Source organism: Salvia splendens, chromosome 22, assembly GCF_004379255.2.
Source record: "Salvia splendens isolate huo1 chromosome 22, SspV2, whole genome shotgun sequence".
In the NCBI taxonomy this organism is placed as follows: Eukaryota; Viridiplantae; Streptophyta; class Magnoliopsida; order Lamiales; family Lamiaceae; genus Salvia; species Salvia splendens.
In genome coordinates, this window is record NC_056053.1 from 22,097,602 (window position 1) to 22,115,901 (window position 18,300).

The following is an 18,300-nucleotide window of genomic DNA, read 5'->3' on the forward strand; positions in this document are numbered from 1 at the left end:
CAATGCACTATAGCCGCCGCGCCTATAGGCGCGGCTATACACCCCTCGGCGCGACATCGCCCCGCACACGGCGATCGCGCGTCCGCCGCGTCTCCCACCCCTCGCCGCGTCCAGCCCGCGGCTATCTACCTTCTCCACTATAATCCGCGGCCCCACCGCCGCGCCGCGCACGCTCTTATAAGAGTGTCCACCATGGGACGCTCGCGGCTATAGCCGCGGGTTGGGGCGGTGGACGGGCGGTTTATAGTGGCGAGCGCGTCCGCCCCGGGGGTGGACGCGGCGGACGTGGCGGGGGTGGGCGGACGACGATCGCCGGGTTCGGGGCGAAGACGCGGCGGGGGTGGGCATAGCCGCGCCTATAGGCGCGGCGATTATAGTGGGGGCATTAGCCGCGGCGCATGCGGCGGAATTTTTTTGATAGTTTAAAATGGAGGTTTAAAATGGAGGTTCTGATAGTTTAAAATGGAGGTTTGAAATGATGAGAGAGAATTTGTTCAGCCAATTTTGATAGTTTAAAATGGAGGTTTTGATCCGCTTTTAGATTTAAATTTAGTCTAATTTTACGATGAAATATGATTAATTATTCGTTGTATAATTTTACCGGTTTGCAATACAACGAATATTCGGCCCTAATTACCTTGTTTTCTAGTTATTTACACTGCAATTATTTAAATTACACTTGATTAAAACTAAAAATATTTTAAAATAAAAATTGATTATAAAATTTGGGGGCTATTGGAGGTGTCCACTATAGTGGCGGAAATAGAATTTTGGGGCTGTGGACAAAAAACTGGGGCTATGGACAAAAAACTGGGGCGTGGCTATTGGGCGTGTCCGCCTTATAGTGGACACCCTAAGTGATACTTAAGAATATAGATGTAGGTAGTGTATAAAAATACTTTCAGTAACTAAATTCGAGTAATAACTAGAGACCAAATCTGATTAACCATTAGATTAAAACTGGAAGGACGACATTATGAATACATTTTTAGTTACCAATTAGGTCATTATAAGATCATCTTACTTCAGGTGAATGGTACCGTAATGAACAAAAACGATCTAAAAATAACATTATATATTATAAGCTAAATCGATCTAAAAATAATCTAATTGATATCTGAAAATGACTTTTGTGTTCGGGTATGTAGCAACACATTAGAATTTAGTTATTGAATTTAGTTTTGATGAATTTTATTAAAGTTTGTTGGAGATTATAAAAATAATTTAATAGGTTTAAAATTAGTATTCTACAATATTTTTTGAGCCCACTCCATACTAGCAAGATACACCTATTTGGTTAACTTCTTCAGTTTCATTTCATACTATATATGTTTTCCAACACTAGAATATTATGTCCACAAAAAAAAGCAAATTTTCATTTTTGATTTTTCACTAAAATTGTTTTTAATCTATTTATAGTAGTAAGGTTTTCTCTCTAATTCATAATTCACGATCATTTTAATAATTTTTTCTCTATTTTTTAAAATATTTTATCGTTTTTATATTAAAATTCATGTTATCAAATAGTATTAAGATTATTTTTAAATTATACAGAGATGGGAATAGATTTATTGAATTCTTTAACTATATTTAGATAGAGAAAAGAAGAATTGAATGCAAAGGTCTAGTCAATCAAAGCTCAAGATCCAAGGCTAGTCAACTAGAAATGACCACTCAATTTCATTTTTCACTATTTCCTTTTTTAACCTTTTTCCCACCAGGATTTTCACCTCAGCAGACATGAAATCAGACCGAATTTCACACGGCAACCATTGCCCGTACACCGCTGTCCCAAAATCATTATTAAACCAACCAGATTTTGCCACCAATTTTTTTTATTGTGTTTCAAGAGTTGAAACTGTCAGATGCAAGCGACAAGTCGGATATAATTCGAACTAGATTTGCAAAGATTTCCCCTGTCTCTGCTTTTTGTCTTTTCGTTTCCCTAAAGCAGATCTCTTTCTCTCTCTGTGATCTTCCAATCCCACCATTCATTGCCACCGCCCCATATATATATACAAAACTCTGCCCTTCTTTTCCCGAACGTATATTCTTCCGCTCCCAGGCATTTATTGTTGCAATCGAGCTGTGGGAGATTTCACTCATAATTTCTAGATTGATTTAAGGCAGCTGAGGTGTTTGTGGAAAAGCCCACAAGACGAAAATGGCTGTTGAAGATATCGGGAGCGGTTGCTCGTCAAGCGGTGATCAAGAATTCCATGTTCTCGCGGTGGATGACAGTATTATTGATCGGAAGGTCATCGAGCGGTTGCTCAAGATTTCTTGCTGCAAAGGTGTGTGTGTTTGTGTTTTTCAGCTCTGTATGTTCCTTTGTGTTTGTGTGATTTTGCTTTGGTTGGTTGCTAAAGTTGCTTTGATTGTGATTTGCAGTGACTGCTGTGGACAGTGGGAGTAGAGCTCTGCAGTATTTGGGGATAGATGGGGAGAGAAGCTCTCTTGGATTTGATGTAAGTCGTAAGAACATACAAAATGTTTCTCCAAATTTCTTACTTTGCTGTTCATTGTTTGGATCATCGATTTAAAAATTGAATCTTTATTCACTTGGGTTCTTGAAAAATTCTGGATTTTGAGCTGGGTCAGTCTCAATTTTGCTTAACCTTACTCTGTAACAGAAAGATGATGTTATCTTATAACTGTGTCTTTAGCAGAATATTAGATTCTGATGTATGAGTATTTGTTTCAGGAGTTGAAGGTGAATTTGATTATTACAGACTATTCTATGCCTGGAATGACTGGATATGAGCTTCTCAAAAAGATTAAGGTTGGTGTTTTATATCTTTCGAGGGATCAAATCTGCTTCGATTCAAAACTGAGACTGTATTTGGGAGCATAAATTGTGTTTTTATCTGCATCCTTTTAGATGATAACATGTTGTATGTCTTCCTCTTTTGACAGGGCTCCACCAAGTTGAGGCAAATACCGGTAGTGATCATGTCATCTGAGAACATTTTGGCTCGAATTGATAGGTATTTTTCTCATTGATTTAGGTCCCCTTTCTCTTGTGTTGAAGAATCTGATTTAGGTTTATTTAAGTCCATTTTGTAAGTGAGTTGAACATAGGACTGGTTCTGTTTTTTCGTAGAAAAGGCCTCTTTTTCATAGAAACCTCATTTCAATAATTGCAATTATCAGATCTGTCATCAATTAGTCTTGAATATTTACTGTATTTGGACTAAGACTTAAATCTTCATGAATACTATTTCAAGAATTGCTATTATCAGATCTGTCATCAAGACTCTTGATTATGGATACAATTTAAGAAATTACAAGTGCTCATTGATATTTACTGTATTTGGATTAAGCCCTAAATCCTCATGTGTTCATTTACTTGTGGTTTAGGTGTTTGGAAGAAGGTGCCGAGGACTTCTTGATGAAGCCCGTGCAGCTCTCGGATGTGGAGAGATTGAGGGATTTCATGTTGAGAGGAGGGGAGGAGGAGAGGGAGGTTGGGCGCAAGAGGAAGACGCCCGATGATTCTTGCGACTGCCGGCCTCTCAGGAAGCGGCCGACACTGCTCGCGACCGCCTGTTCCTCGAAGTTTAGGGCCCTAGAGGAGCCTGTGATTGTGCATGAAAGTTGAGACTGGAAAAATGTGGATGCTGATTTTTTGGATGGTTGGTGCTGCCTCGGTTTTTCTATTTTTGAACATTATTAGATTCTTAGAAATTTAGGAAAATAGGGATGGGATGATTTTCTGGTAAATAGTTGAATCTGTATCTGTTCTGTGTAAGCTGACAATTGACAATGGAAGCTTCACTGCTATTTAGTGTGTATTTGGCATAACTGAAATTTTTGTAGATCTCTCTTTAGAAAAGGAGTGTCTATTTGCAGAAGATAACTATTCCTTTGTTTATTTACCACAAGTGGAAATGTGGTTCGAATCGATCCCAATTTTTCATATACAAACCAAAGTAAAAAAAAAAGATAAAAGAAAAAGGAACGAGCTCTAGTAATGTGGATGATAATTTTTTATATAATTTTGTTTGGAAAATCTGATTTGTTGTTGTTCCATGTTTACTTATTAAGATTGATTTTGTGGAGATTTCCACAAATAATGCTAATTTTATTACTCACGGTTTGAATATATAATTTCTAATTAAATTTTAGTTATTCCCTACCATGAAATATGAACAAATATTTGAATACAAACATCAAGACATTTAGTTTGTACTATGTGTACTTGTGAGTGGTGAGGTGTTAGAGCACCCGCAACGCGGGCCGCCCGCGTTCCGCGTTTCGTGCCGCGGGAACGGAACCGGCGCGCGACGCGTTGCGGAGGTGCGTTCCGTCTCCGTGTCGTGCCCATGCCGTCGCCGCGAGACGCGGCACGGCTTGTGTCGCCACGCGCTTCGGCGACGTGGCTCGCCCTGCGTCGTGCGTGACGCCCACTCGCCGGCCCGCGAGTGGGCGTCGTCACGCTGACGCAATAAATTCATTTTTTTAAATGAGTTTTAAAAAAAATATTTTTATTTATAAAAATTGTTTTTTATATTTAAAAACAATTTTTACAAATAAATGAATACTAGAAATTCGTATTAGCCCATATATATTTGATGGGCATGCGAATTTATGAAACTCATTCTTGGTTGTCTCTCTTTTATAGAGACATCTTTGAATGTTTCATGTTCCACTTTCGATGTGGGACAAACTCATTCTTGATTATCTCTATTTTATAGAGACATCCTTGAATGTTTTATGTTCCACTTTCGATGTGGGACAAACTCATTCTTGGTTATCTCTATTTTATAGAGACATCCTTGAATGTTTTATGTTCCACTGTGGGACAAACTCATTCTTGGTTATCTCTATTTTATAGAGACATCCTTGAATGTTTTATGTTCCACTTTCGATGTGTGGCAAACTTATTCTTGGTTGTCTCTATAAAATTGTATTTTAAATTATGTCATTTTTTATTTTTTTTGGATTTTTTATTTTTTTTTGGATTTTAATTATGTCTTTTTCAATTTTTTTGAATTTTAAGTTGTAATGTTATTTTAATTTTAATGAAGTGTGTTTGTTTTAATTGAATTGGGTTGGAAATAAAAATAAAAAATGAAATTGAATGAATAGTAATTTAAGGAACGAATAAGAAACGGAGGGTTGTAGGTTTCGTTCCTTAGTTAAGGAATGGAGTAAAAAAGTACAGTGGGGCCCGCAAATAGTAGTTTAAGGAATGGTTTAGGAACGGTGGGGGAACAACGTTGTGGATGGCCTTATTTACTATCTCCGTTTTTTTAAAATAGCATGTATTTCAATTTTGACTCATTCCTTACAATTCTAATATAGAAAACTTTTGAACAATATGTTATCCTTATAGCATAATATTTTATTTACAATTTTACTATCAATAATAAAAATTTTATATATTATGGATCCTATTATCCACTAACAATATTTCTCTTATCTTTTATTTCTATATTTTATCAATAGTTTATTAAAATCCATATCATTTTAAAACTTAGTTATTTTAAAAGACAAGGTAGTAACAAAAAAGTCTCTCTCTCACTTCATGTGTATTTAATTGTAAATTAATTCTAGATAAACTATGATAGCAACTTATGGTGGATAATATAAAAAAAACTGTTTGGTCATGTTTGGTTGTCAGGATTCTGCTTGAAAAATTAATTTGATTTCTTAAATTTTAAATTTCTGTGTTTGTTTTGGTTTTTAGTCAATCTGGGAAAATACTCAAAATCCGAGAACAAGGAAAGTTAGTACAACTTTCCAGGATTCTAAATCCTAACTATTCTTAGGTATTCTTTTTTTTCTTACATATTTAATGCAATATAGTATAGTTTTTTTATTATTTATAATATTTTAAAAATAATTTAAAATTATAAATTATACTTGGTACTTAATTTCAGTATTATAAATAACTACAATTAAAACTATCGTAATTATAACTATATTTATAATATTTCATAATAGTAATTAATAATTTATTAAATGATTAAAATATAATTATATACTCCCTCCGTCCCCTATTAATTGTCACTTTTTTTCATTTCGGTCCGTCCCTCAATAATTGTCACACTTCATTTTTACCATAAATGGTAAGTAGGTCATACATTCTACTAACTCACTTCACTCACATTTTATTATAAAACCAACATAAAAAAGTGGGTCTCACATTCCACTAACTTTTTCAATCAACTTTTATTTACATTTCTTAAAACCCGTGCCCGATCAAAGAGTAACAATTAATCGGGGACGGAGGGAGTAATATAAATCGTATAATAAATAATTATTATTATATTTTATAAATTAATAATTAATCAATAAAGTCGTATTGAAATTTTTAATTATAATTTTTTTCAATTATAATATACGTAAATATTTTTATAATAATAATATTTATTATTATAATAAATGAGTATAATACTCTATGTAACTATAATTACAATTATATTATTATATATTATGATGGAAAATCCATATTTAATCTATCCATCATCATAATAAATATAATAATATAATAAATATTATTTGTAATTAATAAATTTTTTAAAATTTTATATTATTATTATTTTTTATAAATAAAGAAGTAATAAGTATATTTTTTAGTTTGGTGTTTAAATTAAAATATAAATTTAAAATCTTGATATTTTCCAAACACATGAAAGTAAAGTTACTAGGAATCATATTCCGGGATTCATTTTCCCAGGAATTATTTTCCTTGCCAACTTTACTTTTCCGTCAACCAAACATGGTCTTTAAGTTATTTAAAATGAAGATTTTCATATACTTTTATGGGACATAAGGAATATATCATTACAAGACGGAGAATTTCATTTCTACTCTCAACTTTTTGATTAATCAGTGTAAATGGAGGAGAATTTGGTCCGAAATGGGCCTCTACTAATATAAAACACATGTTTTGTCAAATTTTTTTATGAAAGTGTGAACCAACTTTAGCATGAAAAACCAACCACTTCAGCTGAGCACTTTCCCAGAAATTTCGAAGAAACACATAAATTCCAAACACTTTTTGCTTTCTCATCTCATTTTGAACACTCTCAAGTCCAGCAAGAATCCAAGTCAATGAAGATCATCACCATCATCATCATCATCATTATCCATCCAATTACAGCAACTTCCACACACCTTCATCCCAATATATCTAAATCCCAGTTTCAAGCATCTCTTCACCATTTGATCCTCAACTTGTTCACAAACTTTCAGAGGAGAAGATGGTTGAAGAGAGGCTAGGTGAGAGGATAGGTTTGAGGGAGGATGTGATTCAAAGGGCTTGCAAATTGTCCATGAAGGCTCATGACAAGGGGAAGCCATACCTCCACGAAAAAACCCGGGGCACCACCGATGTTTTGTTGGCCTTCCCCGGATCATGGTGTGTGGATGACTGGTACACTAGGGATCCCTTCGGTGAAGTTAAGGTTGATGTCTCATTATTTCCATGTATAAGAAGTGTTGGCAATGAAGAGATAGGTTTGGTTAATGAAGCTTTTGCTAGGAGGTTTGATGCCTTATTGAATAGATCATCACTTGCAACTGAGGTAAAATCTTTGATTTGGAGTCTATTGTTTTCTTGAACTTGTTTTAGTTTGATTTGGATGATCTTAATTGCCAAAAATGGGCGGTTTGAGAACTATTTTAAAATGAGAACTTTGAAAACTAAAAATCATATCAGTTCTTTGATACATTATTATCAGTTGACATCACAAAATATATCAGTTCTGTCATGATATGTTATTAATATAAATTGTGAACTGATATATTTCTGTGTTCTGACTTTAAGAAATGTTTTGAAATAAATCATCTCTTTGCTAGAAGTTATGTAGTAATTGAAGTGTGTTTGAACTAAAAATGGATCTCAGGTGGAGAAAGCTATGTCTGAGGGGAAGCAGATCATCTTCACCGGGCACTCCTCGGGCGGTGCAACGGCCGTTCTAGCCGCCATTTGGTGCTTGGAGAAACACATAAGGCCCAACCATTCTCAGACAATGCCTCTATGTGTAACTTTCGGGTCACCTCTAGCCGGAAACCACGTCTTCTCACACGCTCTGAGGCGCGAGAACTGGTCCCGTTGCTTCGTCCACTTTGTGATGAGGCACGACGTCGTACCACGGATAACCCTAGCACCTCTCTCGAGCATCCAGCGGTGGCTGCAGGCCGTCCTCGAGTCTCTCAACCCGAGATCACAGTTTCACCTGCAGGACTCCTCTGCAGCGTCCGGCTTCCTCCTCTCGGTCATGAGGAACGCGCTGTCCGTGGCAAGCCACGCCGCGTGCATCCTCAAGGGCTGCACCAGTTTGCTGCTGGAGACTGTTGCAAGCATAGTTGATCTCAGCCCTTACCGCCCTTTCGGGACCTTTATCTTCTGCCCCGGGAATGGGAAGCTCGTCGTGGTGGAAAATCCGGACGCGGTGCTGCAGCTGCTCTTCTTCTGCCTTCAGCTCAGCCCTGAGGAGGAGAACACAGAGTTTTTGTGTAAAATGATGAGAGACCATTTTTTATATGAAAGTGAATTGCAAGAGAGCCTACATATGCAAGATGTGACATATTTAGACAGCCTTGTGAATATCCCTTTAGAGGCTCATTCCACTTCCAAATATTCAGCTGCACTCAATGATCTTGGCATTGTATGTTCTACTCCATCCGTTGCTATTTGTTTAGTAGTGAAATTTAAGCCGCTGCTAAATTTTTGCGCTGGCGTAGATCTGCTGCTAACCATTTTTACCGGCGGAATTATGAAAATAACTAGTGACACACGCATGATCATGATGCTTTTGTATCCGATTTTCAGATGGCGCAAGCGAGGCTATGCCTTCGTGCAGCGGGGGAGCTGGAGAGGCAGAGGATGGAGAACCAGAGGAGAATAGACTCCAACAGAGACACCATCAAAGAAGCATTAAAAAAGATACATGACTACAAAACCAGCTGTGAGATTAGGAAGATTGGCTACTATGACACATTCAAACTCCAAAAGGACATAACTGACTTCAATGCCAATGTGAAGAGGCAGGAGCTCTCGGGGATATGGGACGAGATCGTGGAGATGATCAAGCGATACGAGCTGCCAGACGGGTTTGAGGGGGGTAAGGAGTGGGTGGAGCTAGGGACGTTGTTCAGGCGGCTGATGGAGCCGCTGGACATCGCGAACTACTATGGACATTTGCTGAATGAGGATACGGGGCCTTACATGGTGAAGGCGAGGCCGAAGAGGTACAGGTTCACGCAGAAGTGGAGGGAGCACGCGGAGGGGATGGGGGCCGGGGGGAGCGCTGAGACGACGTTTTGGGCAGAGGTGGAGGAGCTGAGGGAGAAGGGGTATGATGAGGTAAAGGGTGAGGTTTTGAGGCTGGAGGAGGAGTTGTTTGGATGGGTTAGGGATGGATGGGTGGGGAGAGATGTGTTTTTGGAGGGTTCTACTTTTGCTAAGTGGTGGAAGACACTACCTCATGAGCATAGGTCTGGTTCTTGCATTGCAGCCTTCTTCAAGAATTGAAGTTTTGGCTTTTGAATAATATGGGTGGAGCTCAATGCACCCCAAGATACATCAATAAAACCTCACTTGCTAAAAGGGATTTGACATCTCTCTGTAGTTGATATCTATGTAAAAAAAATAATAGAGATGGCCTTCCTCATGAAAAATCTAGTCATGCCAAGAAAACTAAAACAAACACTCACTCCAGAAATCAAAATAAACAACATTACAGACAAGCAGGCAGCTCTCAAAAACATTGTACTACAGTGACAATTATTCATCACACATTGAATTCTAGATAGCAATGCAATTATTGAAGCTTCATATAGGGAACAGAATCAACTCTCAGCATGGAGTGAAACCTCAATTTGACTCACAATGGGAGCTAAAAAGATGAAGATTCACTAAAACTGATAAATCATAAAAACAAAGCATTTATTTGAGAATGTTTATGCATCTCATTACTATATAACTGAAACTTCCCCATCTTGCTCTAGAATTCTCTTGTGACAGAAAAGGCAGAGCTTGGATCTACAAGGAGTTGTGTTTCTAATTTTTGAAATATTATCATTTAAAGTGGAACATCTAAAAGAGAAGATTCGGATGAAGGAAAGTATATTACTGGAAAAATTGAAAAAAATGATCCAATAAAAAAGGCATTGCATTAGATGGTTTGATGTTGTGTTTTGGTAAATATTGAGTGTGGATGAGATTTTTTATAATTAAATATATGAGACCGCGGACCAAATTGGTAAATAGACTTGTGCCACAGTAATCAAATAGCTTTGTTACAGAGTGAAAAAATATGCAAGCTCAAAATCAAATGGAGATGTTTACTAGTTCATGATATCAAGTTTATTATAGTAGAAGAAAAAATTAACAACATTGGCATACAATAATAGTACACAATATTAATAAATAAATGTTTGATTATTGAATCCGAAAATATTCATAAATCTGATTAAGATAGGAGAAAACTTATTTATCAAATAAAATTGTTTTTTTGACAACAAATAGGGTTATAAGGATTGGCCAGCTGATTCATAAACTGTGTAAAAAAAAAGTCGAATTTTTCATGCAAAAGGGTTTGACGATTGGGTTGAGAGTCACGAATTGTATTCGAAATCAGCAATAATGAAGTATCCAGTGGATTCAGCGGAAGCGGGGCGAGCGAGGAAGAAGGGGGCGTGGGTTCGGGCGTGGCTGGTGGTGAACTCCGCGGGGGAGGCGGAGGTGGTGGAGGCCGGCAAGCACGCCATCATGCAGCGGACTGGTCTCCCCGGCCGAGATCTCCGCATGCTCGACCCCGCTCTCTCCTATCCCTCCACCGTCTTGGGCCGAGAGCGCGCGATCGTCGTCAATTTGGAGAATATCAGGTCGATCATCACTTCTCGAGAGATGATTTTTCAAAATTCCAAAGATCCTTTGCTTACTCCTTTTGTCGATAAAATTCAGCAAGTGTTTCGCCATCGTCAGGCTGTCGTATCCAGCCAGGTTTTCCCTCTCTCTCGTCGTTGACTTTGAGTTGGTTGAATTGGGGAGGGAGATGGTGTATTGTGAATATTAGGGATTTTTTTTGTATTGCAAGTTGAATTTGTTCTGTTCTGTTCTGTTAAGGAATTAGAATTGAAATTGGAGGTAGAATTCTAGGGCATAATTCAATTCCAAATCCTTTGTTTGGTAAAAAAATGGAATTTGAAAATATTATCTAGTGTGTCTAGGTGTATTGTGTGTGTGTGCAGTGTGTAGTTTGTGACTGTGTGTGCCGTGTCTGTTATGTTTATGTAGTGTTTGAAGGTGCACAATTTTATACTAATTCAAATTGTGGATTTGAGAGGAATTGAAATTGTAATTCAATTCAAAATTCAGATATTTGGCGATAACAAACATCGATTTGGAACTGTGGGCTCTAATTCCAATTCCACGGCTCCAATTCCATGACATTGAACCAAGCCTAATAATTGTTTTTATGAAATTTCTACACATATTTCCGTGTCAAATTTGAGACAAAATTTGCATAGTTTGGGTACTACAATAATTGGTAAAATTCAGGATAAAATTGAAAGAGGTATGATGGTTAGGTATATACTTCTGCATTTGTATATGGTGTGGTGAGTTTCTCACTCATTGATGAAATGATGTTGAAGGAGTCTGGAGAGGAAGGAAACAAAAAACCAGTGTGGACAGATTTTTATGGCTCGAAGGAGCCGGACCCAATGGGAGATGGTGGTGACCAAATTTATACTTACCAACAAAAGAAAGAAGAGTGGAATGCAGAGGAAACAGGAGAGAACGTGCACGATTTGAAGATTCTTCCATTCGAATTTGTTGCCCTCGAGGCATGCCTCCAGGCTACCTGCAGTAGCTTGGATGATGAAGTATGGCTAGATTTCTTGGGCAATTAACACTGTTTTTTAGTCTAGATTTTGGTAACTAATTTGTGTTGTTGTGTGTATAAACTCATGAACTAGGCAACAAGACTGGAGCAAGAAGCTCATCCAGCATTGGATAAGCTCACTTCCAAGATTAGCACTCTCAATCTAGATCGGGTTCGACATATTAAGAGCCGTTTGGTGGCAATAACTGGGCGTGTGCAGAAGGTTTGAGCTCTTTCGGATTTAAATGCTTTTTCAACTAGCTTGAGTTTGTGTGGTTCTTCGGTTTCTACTGTTGCTCTGGATGAACTCTGTTACAGATTTCCATTACCTTATGCATGCTTGGAGTGCTTGCTAAGTACACAACCCCCACTGTTTCCCATCCCCAAGTAAAACACACACACACACATCAGTTAAGTTCTATAAAAACTAATAGGGTAGTTTTGACCATTGGAGTGCTTGATAAATTCATCTGCTGCTTTTGAGAACTTTGGGCTAATCGATATCTGTAAGACATGAACAAATCGGAAACGTTTGTTTCTCAGTAGAAATAATCTGTCTGGTGTAATTTTTTTCCAGCACCATAACCTTTGAAAATGGCTGAGTAATGTAGGTGAGGGATGAGTTGGAGCATTTGCTCGATGACGATGAAGATATGGCAGAGATGTATTTGACAGAGAAGTTAGAGGAGGAGGAGGCGCTTGAGAATTCTTCTACCAAAGAGCAAGACATGGTAGATGAGGAAGCAGATCAGTATGGCAAAATCAAACCTCCATTTTACTCCATACTTTAATCAAATTCACGTAACTTAATGTTCTGATAATTAGGGCTAATTTCGAGACAAAGATGGGACTTGATGATGCTGACGAGCAGCAAGCTCCGAGCATGCAAAGTTCTAGCATCAAGAGTCTCGATGTGGAGGAGCTCGAGATGATTCTAGAAGCATATTTTGTACAGATTGAAGGCACGTTGAACAAGTTATCCGCTGTAAGGCTTCTTATTTCAAATATCAAGAATGTGATAATTTGTACAGTTTATAGAAAAGACACTAATTTGGATGAGTTTTTCGGTAGCTGAGAGAGTACGTTGACGACACAGAAGACTACATAAACATAATGCTGGATGACAAGCAGAACCATCTCCTGCAAATGGGAGTGGTGCTCACTACAGCGACTTTGGTGGTGGGCGCGTTTGTGGCGTTGACTGGGGTGTTTGGCATGAACATTGGCATCGAGCTCTTCGACCCCAAGTTATATGGGATGCCCGAATGGCTCTGGACCGTCGGTGGAAGCATCATAGCCTCTGTTTTCTGTTACGTAATCGCTGTTGCCTGGTGCAGGTACCAACGCCTCTTGGAATGAAGAGGGAGGAGGAGAAGAGTTATGTTTTTTTCTTGCTTGCTTTACCACAATCCAATGTTGATCTTGTAGCTTTTGAATTAGTTTTGATTATGAGTTGGTTACTTCACTTTTTGGTGAGAGATACAAAGATGTTGCCCATTTTATGAAATTGATTTTTTTTTAATAAATTACCATCTCTCCCTTATTTTGTAGAGTGAAATAAACATTTAGCTTAATGGGCCTCAAAGCCCGCAATGAAGGTGGGGTCCTGAAACCCATAATGGTTTCCGGCCCAAAGCGTTGGATACATATATATTGAAATTATCTTGAACAAAATAAAATTAGTATTCAATCATCGATCGTCACATCTTTTGATACGAATAATTTATGTATTCAATCATGCCAAATTTGAGAGAGAATTTTAAAATGGGTCCAAAGACTAAAACATGATTGTGCACTTGCTGGCATGTGAAATTGTAATATTTTGATGATACTACAAGACTGAAAATTCTCGAAAACTAGTAGGTCCTTTATTATTTCAATGAAGGGTTCTCTTTTTTATTTTTATTTTCGCAATATATCACACTGACACATCATTTTATGGACTACTCCGTATTTAATAATTTTCCATAAGGATGCTTTTAAGTACTACTAGTATTTATCAAATTATGCCATGTAATGACCTAATACGGCTCCATAATGACCTTAGACCATCCACAACGCGTCTCGCGCCGGGCTCGCGTCTCGTCTCGGAGAGACGAGACCCCCGCGAGACGCATTGCAGCGGCCATCTCGTCTCCAGCTCGCGACCGTCTCGTCGCGTAGCTCGTCTCGGAGAGACACGAGACGAGCTGTCTCGCCACGCGCCCGAGACACGTGGCACGTCCCCATGCGTGCGTGACGCCCACTCGCTGGCCCGCGAGTGGGCGTCGTCACTGATGATGCAATAATTCATTTTTTTTAAAAAAAAATCGATTTTTAATAAAAAAATTTTTTTTCAAACGGTAATATTACCGTTAAATATTTATTTTCATTTTTTAAATTTTTAATTTTTTTACTCTATAAATAATTCTATTCCATACTCATTTCAAACACAAACACACATCTATTCCTCTCAAATCCTCTCTATCACTCCAATTTCCATCTTCAATCAACTCAAACAAATGGATCCTTTTGAGCAAATGCGCCAATTAATGGAACAATCACTCGAAGAAGATCGACGACGAGAGGCGGAGGAAGCCGCACCACCCCCACGACGCTCCCGGAAGTACATCAATCGGAACCGGGAGGAAGCCGCCGCACGGTTAGTACGCGACTACTTCTGCGATAACCCGATTTGGGGAGATACCTATTTCCGTCGCCGTTTCCGCATGCGGAAACCGCTATTTCTCCACATAGCGAATACTTTGGCGGCCAGGGAGGAGTTCTTCCGAGAAGGGTTCGACGCGGTCGGTCGTCCCAGCCACACGACGCTGCAGAAATGTACTGCAGCCATCCGGCAGCTTGCGACTGGACAAACGGCCGACATATTCGACGAATACCTGCACATCGGAGACAGCACTGGGCGCTTGTGCTTGCTCAACTTCTGCAGAGGCGTCCGGGCAGCCTTCAGTGACGAATTTCTCCGGAGGCCAACCACGGAGGATTGTCAGTTCCTCCTCAACCTGCACGAACAAGTGCACGGATTCCCCGGGATGCTTGGCAGTGTCGATTGCATGCACTGGCAATGGAAGAATTGCCCGGTGGCTTGGAGGGGTTCCTACACGAGCGGCCACAAAGGCACCCACCCAACCGTTGTACTCGAGGCCGTTGCCGACTACCGACTTTGGATCTGGCACGCGTACTTCGGGGTCCCTGGCTCGAACAACGACGTAAACGTGCTCCAACAGTCCGACCTCTTTACCGAAGTTTTGGATGGTAAAGCGCCGGCCATCAACTTCGTCGCCAACAACCGGCGGTATAAAATGGGGTACTATCTCGCCGACGGCATCTACCCGAAGTGGCCGACCTTCGTGAAGACGTGCGGCAGGCCAGCGAACCCAAAGCAGGCTCTTTTTGCGCAGAAGCAGGAGGCTGCGCGCAAGGATGTGGAGAGGGCGTTCGGGGTTCTCCAAGCGCGCTTCAACATCATCAAAGCCCCGGCTCGTTCGTGGTTCATGGAGAGCATGGTCGACATCATGTATACGTGCATAATCTTGCACAACATGATTGTCCGAGACGAAGGACCCGATGCCGGAAATTGGTTCGACCCCGAATCCCCCGGAAGCTCAACCGCAAGTAGTCCGCCGCGAAGTGGAGCGCATCCATCTATACAAGAACGGTTGGCTATTCGGGCAAGGACACGCGACTCTAGCGCCCACACCCAACTCCAAGAGGATCTAATTGAGCACATTTGGGAAAACTTTGGCGGAGAAGATTAAATTATGTCATTTTTATTTTTTTAGAATTTTAATTATGTCTTCGTTTTTTTTAATGTTAAGTTGTAATATTGTTTTAATTTTAATAAAGTGTGTTTGTTTAAATTGAATTGGGTTTTAAAAAAAATTATAAATTAAATTGAATGAATAGTAATTAAGAGACGGTATAGAGACGGTTAAGAGACGGAGCGTTGCAGGTTCCGTCTCTTAGTTAAGAGATGGAGGAAAAAAGGACAGTGGGGCCCTCAAATAGTGCTCAAATAGTAGTTAAGAGACGGTTTAAGAGACGGTATAGAGACAGCGTTGTGGATGACCTTATTCTCGCTAAGTACACATAATTAATATACTATGGGGGTGTTCGGTTTGCAAGATTGTATCCGAGATTAAATTTATAGGGTGTTTAGTTCATGAGATTCAATCCAACAATTCAATCCTAGATGGATAATCATGAGATAATTAGTCATAGCTAAACCCCATATGAATAAAATAATCTTACAACTCTATCCTAAATTATATCTTTGTATTATTTTATCTTGGAAACCGAACGCCACCTATAATAATTGTGTTACAACTAAAATGATCTAAAAAATGACTTTTGTGTATTCAAAATCTGATCTATCCATTTTTCAATCTAATGGTTGAGATTTTATCCCTAATTATGCATTATGATTTAATTATTCATAGAACACTGCCTATATACAGATGTATTTATGACCACATGCATGCTAGCTGAATGACTATATGCATGTATGTGCAAGGATAAGAGCATCTCCAGTGGGCGGACATCCCACTCGGACATCCACTAGGACATCCCAAAAACACCTCCTGCCACGTCACTAGGACATCCCACCCCACTGCCACATCACTAGGACATCCCATGCATATCCGCCCTTCCCATCGCCCTTCCCACTAGGACACCCCGCAATAAAAAAAATCATAAATTCACACCCATCGTCCTTCCCACTAGGACATCCCGCAATAAAAAAAAATCATAAATTCACAAATAAAATTCAACGAGCCGTATATATAGAGTTTCAAAACAAAAAAAAAATAATAATAAAAACGGGACGTCCGACCGGACGTCCGAGTTGAAGCCACAGTAGCGGACGTCCGCCCGCCCGTCGCCGGGACGTCCGAGGACACCCGACGTCCTCACGGGACGTCCGTATCCGACCTCCGACCTCCCAACGGCGGACGTCCCGTCGCCCTTCCCGGTGTCCGACCGGACGTCCTACTGGAGGGGCGCCATAGGAGATGCTCTAAGAATCCCATGTCCCAGAAGAAAAAAACCCCAGTCACTAGATTTTTGTCTCTTCAAATTGCTTCATTTGTTTGGATCAAGACTTCCCATGTTATGTGCCCATTCTTCAAATCTTGGACTCATGTCCACATCCACAACATGTATCTTGTATCAATACTGCCTCCCATTGTATATATCACATATCAAGATACTTAAATATTAGGTTTATCTGACTAAAATATAAAGTTACATGATTTGACACACAAGTTAATGACCAATATCCAAATATTGTACAAGTGCTAAGTTGTAGTGGCCCTTAGCATGATATGAATTTGGAAAGGTTGTGTCACCAAATTAATTGCCATATTTTTATGGGATAAGGCTAGTGGTCTTCTATTTTCATGTACATGTTTTTCTTGATTTTGAAGATGCTAAAGCTTCTTTCCTTTATGAGGAACTCTATGAATGAATACATGAAACACCAACATAGATATACCGTATAGCAAATAGGGTAAACTCATGATACTTTAAATTGTGAAGTCATCATCAAGAAAAACTCATAATTCAGTGAGTGAGTGGATTTGTAAATTTTTGTGCAAAATGCATGGAAATGATGAATTGCTTGCTCCTCTTTAATTTATTGCATTTGTTTCACGCGTTTTTGTAAATTGTAACCATCTTCCAACCTCTTCATGGTGATGACCACATATCTATAAATAATAAATCAAATAAAGTTTCACATCCAAAATTAAATGCATCATCCAAACATCACCCTCATCATATATATAGAGCTAAATCAATTCAATGCCAAAATATCAAATTCACTGAATAAATTTACTATTATCAAATATAGGTGTATATATGTATTTAATGTATCTTGAGAAAAGTACTAGCAATTTCTTAAATTTCATTTTTAAACAACAAGAAAACTCTAGTACTGTACTCTACCCTCCAACCACTCCCACATGCCATGCTTCATTTTTCTATTTTTTTTTCTTATGATAATTTTCTATCTATGAAATTAATGAGGGTGTAATGATCAAGTTAGGCCATACAAAAATTGAGGAGAGAGAGATTGATGGTTCACCTAAATGACCTATATATTTCAACCATATATATGTTCGGTTGAAAGGACTATGTCTACTACCAAAATTCAATAATCTTTACTCCTATGTTGACACAATATTGAAGTACATATATTCAACCAACAAATCATGTTCCTAGAATTACCTAATAATATATCCCATGTGATATATTGGCATTCCTCGTTTTCGACTCTACCTATGAATTAAATGAATTATTCATTGCATAGTTATGAGTTTTGACACACTTTTGTTACACCTAGAAGTGATTGTTTCAAACAAATTTCATATGTTTATTTCTATTAATTTTTGGCATACAATTTAGTTAGAATGGAATACATCCCAACAGCAAAAAGTTATACTCCGTAATTAAATTTTTT

The 18,300-nt window shown here is 38.7% G+C and overlaps 3 protein-coding genes across 3 annotated transcripts; all 3 read left to right on the plus strand.

The window, feature by feature from the left end:
* The first annotated feature begins 1,783 nt into the window (after window positions 1-1,783).
* On the plus strand, window positions 1,784-3,859 carry LOC121787737 (two-component response regulator ARR5-like). Its single transcript, XM_042186566.1, has 5 exons — window positions 1,784-2,294; window positions 2,392-2,468; window positions 2,705-2,782; window positions 2,917-2,987; window positions 3,361-3,859. Exons 1-5 carry the CDS (start codon window positions 2,165-2,167, stop codon window positions 3,599-3,601), a joined length of 597 nt encoding a protein of 198 aa, XP_042042500.1. The 5' UTR covers window positions 1,784-2,164; the 3' UTR covers window positions 3,602-3,859.
* Window positions 3,860-6,916: 3,057 nt separating this feature from the next.
* Window positions 6,917-9,633, plus strand: LOC121787617 (protein EDS1B-like). Its single transcript, XM_042186405.1, has 3 exons — window positions 6,917-7,535; window positions 7,857-8,621; window positions 8,786-9,633. The coding sequence occupies exons 1-3, from the start codon at window positions 7,212-7,214 to the stop codon at window positions 9,485-9,487; spliced, it is 1,791 nt and encodes a 596-aa protein (XP_042042339.1). The 5' UTR covers window positions 6,917-7,211; the 3' UTR covers window positions 9,488-9,633.
* A 142-nt stretch (window positions 9,634-9,775) lies between these two features.
* On the plus strand, window positions 9,776-13,386 carry LOC121787618 (magnesium transporter MRS2-3-like). Its single transcript, XM_042186406.1, has 6 exons — window positions 9,776-10,960; window positions 11,614-11,844; window positions 11,938-12,066; window positions 12,455-12,594; window positions 12,669-12,828; window positions 12,915-13,386. The coding sequence occupies exons 1-6, from the start codon at window positions 10,601-10,603 to the stop codon at window positions 13,200-13,202; spliced, it is 1,308 nt and encodes a 435-aa protein (XP_042042340.1). The 5' UTR covers window positions 9,776-10,600; the 3' UTR covers window positions 13,203-13,386.
* The last annotated feature ends 4,914 nt before the right edge of the window (window positions 13,387-18,300 follow it).

Coding starts and splice junctions, on each gene's coding strand:
- LOC121787617 (XM_042186405.1), top strand. CDS start 7,212: ATGGTTGAAGAGAGGCTAGGTGAGAGGATAGGTTTGAGGGAGGATGTG. Junction 7,536..7,856: donor GATCATCACTTGCAACTGAG/GTAAAATCTTTG, acceptor AATGGATCTCAG/GTGGAGAAAGCTATGTCTGA. Junction 8,622..8,785: donor CACTCAATGATCTTGGCATT/GTATGTTCTACT, acceptor TCCGATTTTCAG/ATGGCGCAAGCGAGGCTATG.
- LOC121787737 (XM_042186566.1), top strand. CDS start 2,165: ATGGCTGTTGAAGATATCGGGAGCGGTTGCTCGTCAAGCGGTGATCAA. Junction 2,295..2,391: donor CAAGATTTCTTGCTGCAAAG/GTGTGTGTGTTT, acceptor TGTGATTTGCAG/TGACTGCTGTGGACAGTGGG. Junction 2,783..2,916: donor AGCTTCTCAAAAAGATTAAG/GTTGGTGTTTTA, acceptor CTCTTTTGACAG/GGCTCCACCAAGTTGAGGCA.
- LOC121787618 (XM_042186406.1), top strand. CDS start 10,601: ATGAAGTATCCAGTGGATTCAGCGGAAGCGGGGCGAGCGAGGAAGAAG. Junction 10,961..11,613: donor AGGCTGTCGTATCCAGCCAG/GTTTTCCCTCTC, acceptor ATGATGTTGAAG/GAGTCTGGAGAGGAAGGAAA. Junction 12,067..12,454: donor TAACTGGGCGTGTGCAGAAG/GTTTGAGCTCTT, acceptor TGAGTAATGTAG/GTGAGGGATGAGTTGGAGCA.